Here is a 7096-nt window from a genome sequence, read left to right as displayed (position 1 = left end):
GTGCCGATCGTGGACAGTGCTGATTGAAGAAAAAGAGAATAAGTTCACGACACTAGAAAAATTGTTTAAAATTTAAATAAAATTAATAATCAGGAATAAGTGGGTCCGCCCCTTAAAGGGCCGACCCCTTAAGGCCCTAGCTCTACTTTTGAATACCAACAGACATTTTAAAAATACTAAGAAATCTTAATTGAATACCAACAAATTTTGTTGACTTAAAAAAATATCTTAATTGTCTTAATTGAATACCACAAGATTTATTTAACTTTTGTAAAAGTCTTGATTGAATACCACAAGATTTTTTTATCATAAAAAAGTCTTTTAAAATCCTTTGAAATCTCAATCCAATACACCCCCTAAAGTCGCGAATAAGACTATCCCTAAATCAAAGCAAGTCTTTGTTCAAACTAGGGATGATCGGAAAATTTCAGAGAAGAATGTGGTGGTGTTAATGCATGTACCTCAACGAATGATCAACAAAATCTTCTCGAAGATCCAAAGTTGATTACTGAGGTAACTGTTCTAAATGAGGGTAAGAATGATACTTCTGTAATCAATGATCATAGAGTTGACAACCCCGAGGTTGATGAAAATGTGTTTGTGGTCAATAATATTTCATCAGTGTTGAATCTACACAAGTTAATGATGATGAAATTCAGTTGCAAACTCTGAATTTGTTGATGAAATTCAAGTTCATAGTGATGAATGATGAGACTCAAAGCCCAAGTTCTGTAAATTTGGCTTCTCTTGAAAAGTTCTTTAGAGAGTCATGGACTAATATGGTTGAAATTGAGTCTCAAGAAAACATTGATGTTGCTTGTGGCAATAGTGATGATGATTTGATCAAAAGTTCAACTAGCCAATCTCCTCAAGCTGATGAGAGTCAATTTCAGTTGGTGAACAAGAAAAGTAGCAAGAATGAAAAGCCATATTACAAAGTCAATGGTCGGTAAATCCGAAATTGATCAATGAAGTGCCTCTTTTGGATTGGATCAGCTTTTTTTATTTGTCATCCGAAAACCGAACCGTGGGTAAATTTATTTTTGGATCGGATGAGTTTTTACCTCAAAACCGATTCAAACCGAACCCCGAGCACCCCTAACTGCAATACTTGAGCATCCGAAAGTGCAGACAATTGTAAATTGGATCAAACCTGTATTTGATCAGGTTTCTGAAAGGAAAAACAAAGTCATCCAAACATAACAAGAATTGTTACAACTTACAAGGTTACAGAAAATATATCACCAAACATTATGGTCTGATGCAGAGAGGAAAAGGATCCCAACATATTTAAATTTCAGCATTTATGTAAAATCTAATGAAAAAGCTTGACTTAAGCACAATTCTACAATGCAGAAAATTCTGTTAGTACATGTTGCCATGTTCAATATTGTTGGTAGTTAATTACAAGTTACAACACTGTGATATCTCAGTTTCACCCTTCCAAAGAACACATTCTACCTTTCATGTATAGATAATGTCAGCATGAACTAGTAACATTTCTTGTTAGATAGAATATAATCTAAAAGACTTTTACACTCAACATAGAAAATTGCTCAATAATGCACATAACCATATTTCTATGAGATGATCATCAATTTTGAAGCAGAGCCTTGATATTGAGAAGATTCCACTAATTTTCAATCAATACCAAACTTACTCAGTTATCTCCTTTAAATCAGCTTTTACTTCTTTATCCCTGTCAGATCGAAAATACCTAACACCGAGAGTTTTGTAGTCCCATACCATTTGAGAAATTTCATCTTGAGGAATACTTAAGCCTTTTTGCTTAATATATCTGAGCAGGTCACAGAAAAATTTAGGATTATCAAGTTTTATGTACTCATGCAACACCCTCTCATGATCTGGTATCCAGTTTCTCGGAAACGGAGTATAATCGCAAGATGGAATCAAGGACATATGCGAAAACTGAACACCTTCAATTGGATCAACCAACCCCATCCTCAAAAGATCTGAATACTCAGGTGCAGAATTGTTGGTACTCTCCCTCAGTGGCCGGCTGAGATTTCGCGAAGCTATTCCGTACACTTTGGCACGAGATTTCAGCCTATACCTAGCAGCATACAACTTAGCCAAAGAGCTGCGAACCACGTAGGCACAAAAGCCAACAACCTTTTTACGATTATCAGCATATTTATACCAATCAGCCATTGTCTCAAGGAACTTATTCATCTGTGAGTTTGTATGAGCTTGACCTGAATACAACATGGGATTACACGGAAGTGGCTCGGGGTCTTTATCACCCTTAACAAGCTCAATCCGCCTAAACTGACGAATGCATTGTTGTAAGCTAGCAGTAACCGAAAGCAAAGTTCCCACACCCTTCTTACTCACTATGTTACCTCCAGAACCTGTATATCTCAAGGTTGGATGTATCACCCTTCTGCATATTATATGATCCAAGAACTGAATACCCCTTGCAATATGGTCAATCTCCAACTTGGAATTATCTAACCTTATCCCAAAACTATTCTCACAAAACTCAACAATTTTCTTCCTAATTTCAACAGCATCCTCTCTAGGACCCCTAATCCCAATCAAAAAATGACCACCATATCTTATGTAATCCATCTTCCTAGTTTTCTCTTTACCACTCGACGGAACAAACTCAGGCCAAGCAGGGTTATGACAAGCATCATCAATTGAATATTTCCATATAGAATCAAACTTACAAGGTCTAAAAAACTCAACAACCATTTTTTCTATCATATGATCCAATTCATTAAGACAAACATTAGCAAGCAATGGACTTAAAATCCCACAATGACCATAACAAGGTACCTTAACAGCTTCCTCAGGAGCAAAACTAAAGAATGTTCTTAACCAATAAGGATCCGGTTTCGGTTCATTCTCTTTAAGAATCCTCTTCTTAGTAGCTTTCCTCTTCTTATCTTTCTTCAAAACCTCACCTTCCACTACTCTCCGTGACACACGACCCATCAATGCCGATTTTATCAAACCCAAAACTTTCTTATCTCTAGTACCCTTTTCAACACATTCCATCACAACATCAGTATCAACTCTATCAAAAATTTCACTCAAATCACCCTTCAAAAACCACAAATAACCTGCGAAATTACTCCGAATACTACGAATAACAGTATGTGCATTTCTCCCCGGTCTAAAAGCATGCGATTTCGGAGAAAACTTAGGTTCAAAAACCGGTTCCAGAATACTCAACAGAACCTCCTGAACAACCCTATCTTGAAAACAAGTCTCATTAGAATCAAGAAAAACTTGAAATTTCCGTTTTGATAATGGTTTTTTTGTAGGTTTTATCATTTGGGGGTTTAAGCAATTGATGAGTTTTATCATCCCAAACAAAACGACCGCGAATAACTGCGTTTCGCAAAGAAAGAAGATCGCGTAGGATATTGGTGTGAATGGCGTTTCTAGGAGGGAAAGTTCCGGTGACATGAGCACAAGAACGTTGATAAGAGAAGACCCAAAGATCGAAATTGGAGAGATAACCGGTGAGATATGGGAATGAAGTGGTTTTTGGGGAAGAGAAAGTTTTGACCCAAAGAGAAGTGCAAATTTCGATTGGGTCTTGTTTGAGAAGAGATTGTGGATCTTGGTATTGGTCTTGGTGGAGGGTTTGGGTTGTGGTTTGAAGAGAACGAGTGAAGAGAAAGGGAAATGGTGAGAGTTTTTTGGGTGTGATGTGAATGGGTTGAAGGTGTTTGATGAATTGCCTCAGTGACATGTTTTGTTTTTCACATTTTCGGGTTTGGGGGGAGTGGAGAAAAACTCAACACTGCGCTTTGTGTTATGCGAATTGTTTTGTAGGGGTTTACTGGGTTTGTTTGCGATGGAGGGAAAGAAAATGCCTTATACTACTTTGTTTGGTTTTCTAAAAATGAAATTGAGAGCAGAGAGGTGAGAAAAGAAGTTAAAAAAGTATATACTAAAATTGATTACCACCAAATTTACTAATTTATTATTTTTAGTTTTAACCACGTTGCAAGTTTTGTATATTTTGATTGTAATTTTACTAAAAAAAACATTAAAAAAATACAATAAAAAGATGATGTGTTTAAAAATAGAAACTAGACAGATTATGGATATAAATAAAACAGAACAATCTTTACATAAAAATAGAAACAAATAAAAAAATTATAAAATGTTTAGTTAATAATTTTTTTATAAAAAGAATATAAAAAAAAAAGAAATTGCATAAAACTAGAATATATAAATAACTCCGTTTAATTTAGTCTTTTCCATTAAGTTTTAATTTAGTCTTTTTCGTTAATTTTGTCACTAACTATGTTTGAACTATACACGTGTTAGTGTGTCCAAGTACCACGTGTATGTCCACATATGCAAACTGATTGCCACATGTGACAAAATTGACGGGAAAGACTAACTAATGTAAATAGTAAAAACGTAAAGGACCACATTGAAACCGAAAATAAACGTATGAGACTAAATGTGTAGTTAAGTCTATATAAACAATATTTTTCATAAAAAAAAAAATAAATAAAAAAAAACATAAAGTGAGTTCGCACTCGTGACAATATTTTATACTCAAATTCAATCAACATATACACCCCTAAATGAAAAAAGAGTTCGCTTTTTAGATAGTAAACTGAAAATCAAGTTTGCTTTATGGATAGAAAATTGCAAACCAAGTTCACTTTTTTGTTCATGAATTTTTTTCATTTAGGGAACGCAGACGATGGGTTTGCACTCAACACTTAGAGTACGAAAAGCAAGTCTCTTGGAATACTATTAAAAATACTCCATAAGCCTCTAACAGGCCATTTTGAATAAGCCCACAAACCAGTGACCCAAACAAAATGGTATAAATAAAAAAATATGTCTTAACAATTCTAAAAACCAGCCCTAATTTAACTGCTCGGCCGTAGCTCTTCTTCTCTTCCCTCTGTTTCTAATCTGCCGCCAGCTTCCATCCTCTTATTCTCTTCTCTTCCCTCTTAGATTATTTTTTTGATGATGTTGGTTGATAGAAAACAACAACGATCTCATCTATTATGAGATGAGATGAGATTGTTTATTTGACAATATCGGTCATTTATATTTTGTTCTTTGATTCAAAACACCTCATTTCTATGTTATTTGACACCATTATAATTTATCTCTCTATTTACTACTCCCTCCGGTCCTAATTATAAGAAGAGATTCATTATTTAGATACATTGAAGATTTGATACATCAAAATTTGAATATATAAGTGAATGTTTTCTTATAATTAGGACTAGAGGGATTATTATTATTATTATTATTATTATTATTATTATTATTATTATTATTATTATCCTAAGGTTTTTATCGATGGATTTGTTGCTTTTTATTTTTAACCTAGAACTGTTGTTAATTTATTTTTCCGATTTTGCAGTTTTAAACCAAGATCTGATTATGGCCCTGTTTGTTTCGGAATTTTCATCAAAAAATCTATTTTTATAAAAAAAATCATTTTTTTGATGTTACTTATGTTTGTTTAAGATTTTTCAAAAATCATTTTTGTAAAAAAAATAATTTTTTTTCTTCAAAATCATTTTTTTAAAAAGCATTTTCTAACAAAATAGATTTTTATGATTGTAAACAAAAAATCATTTTAGATTTTCTTCAAACAAATGGGGCCTATATTTTTAATATATATAGAAATTTTTCTTTTGGCTAAGATTTTTTCTATTTTTGTTGTTTATAACGATATAGCCTGAATGAATAAGCCATGAAAGGTAGTATTTATTTTATTTTCCTATTTGTGTTTTTATTACTGTTTATCTTTGTTTATTTAGTGTGATTTGAAGGTATGTACCATTTACACATGTTTATAAATGTCACACGTATACATTAAAGCTGGGTTTTTCATTTAAACTCTACGATCAGGCGGTTGTATGTTAAATATTTTAGATTATATAAGAATCAAAATTGTATCTGTATGATTTAAAATTGTAAAAATTTTATAAATGAAAAGTAGTAATTTTGCAATTTATATTAACTTATTAGTAAAGTTTTTTAAAACAACCCACTGAAGTGATTTGATATATGGGTTTTGGGTTAAGTTTAGTGATTATTTTATAAAATAATGCTATTAATATAGTTCAATAGCACGTAGGAAAACGTGTGAACGTCTTATTGGGAGTGTTGGCTTGCAATGTACATATGTTTTTTAAATAGATCATAAGTTTTAGAAGAGTGTTTAATTTAAGAATAATAATATTGTATTGATGGATTGCTATAATTTTAAAATCTAATGGTTGATTTTATTACTTGTATGCCATATTTTTACACATTAAGTAGCGGATATGTAAAAATTAGAAATTTTGAAAAAAAAAACCGTCTGATACTTAGATAGCAAACAATATTTAAGTAATCAGTATGACGACAAAAATAACTATCTATTTTTCCCTATTTTTTTATTGGTTCTAATTTTTTAACAACGCAAATATTTGTGACTGCGGGCCATTATTGGTTTAGATTTTTGTTCTAATCTAAACCCATAAACCCTCTTCTCTAGAGTAGCGAGTACTCAGTGAAGTAACTCTACTAAATCAGTTAAAAATAAGAATTACAGTAACAAATAAATATTTCATGACCCTCTAAGATCTGTTTGTTAATTTCCATTTTCCACTACTAGTACCTACTCTGGGCGATTGGATTCATCGCCCAACCTCACTCAGATCCCAAAATGTCGATCGGAGATTCTTTTCTGTGCTTACTACTCTTCGTTACTTATTCCATTTCATTTGCTTCTGCTGATTCCATCTATGGCTGCGGTGGATTTGTTCAGGTAAATAATCCAAACACCGATTTCGTCTTTTAGATCACTGTTTTAATTAGGTATTCGGATTGGAAAATTAAATGCACCGATCTGAAATTTATGCTCTAATCAACAATTCCTCTCGTTTTCAGCTGAATTCGGTTATTTATTTTTATTGTTACCGATTTCAGTATGTTGATATGATAGTGATGATATTTTTTTATTTTTTTTATTGTTATAACAGGCGAGCTCATCGTTGGTGAAGGCGAGAAAACAAACCGATGCTAAATTGGATTATTCACATGTCACGGTAAGTGTGTCTGCAATTTAATTCTGCTATTTGTTTTG

At 32.7% G+C, this 7096-nt stretch overlaps 1 protein-coding gene across 1 annotated transcript; it reads right to left on the bottom strand.

Annotated features, from left to right (window-relative positions):
• Positions 1-1113: 1113 nt before the first annotated feature.
• Positions 1114-3856, bottom strand: LOC123899564 (nuclear intron maturase 1, mitochondrial-like). Its single transcript, XM_045950730.1, is given in 2 exon segments — positions 1114-3286; positions 3288-3856. Coding segments are annotated over 2 exon segments (2070 nt in total). The 5' UTR covers positions 3728-3856; the 3' UTR covers positions 1114-1656.
• Between the last annotated feature and the right edge of the window lie 3240 nt (positions 3857-7096).

The sequence above is a fragment of the Trifolium pratense genome, linkage group LG7 (genome assembly GCF_020283565.1).
Source record: "Trifolium pratense cultivar HEN17-A07 linkage group LG7, ARS_RC_1.1, whole genome shotgun sequence".
Lineage (NCBI taxonomy): Eukaryota > Viridiplantae > Streptophyta > Magnoliopsida > Fabales > Fabaceae > Trifolium > Trifolium pratense.
Note: the sequence above shows the minus strand (reverse complement) of the source record. Positions and strands in the feature narration are given on the sequence as shown.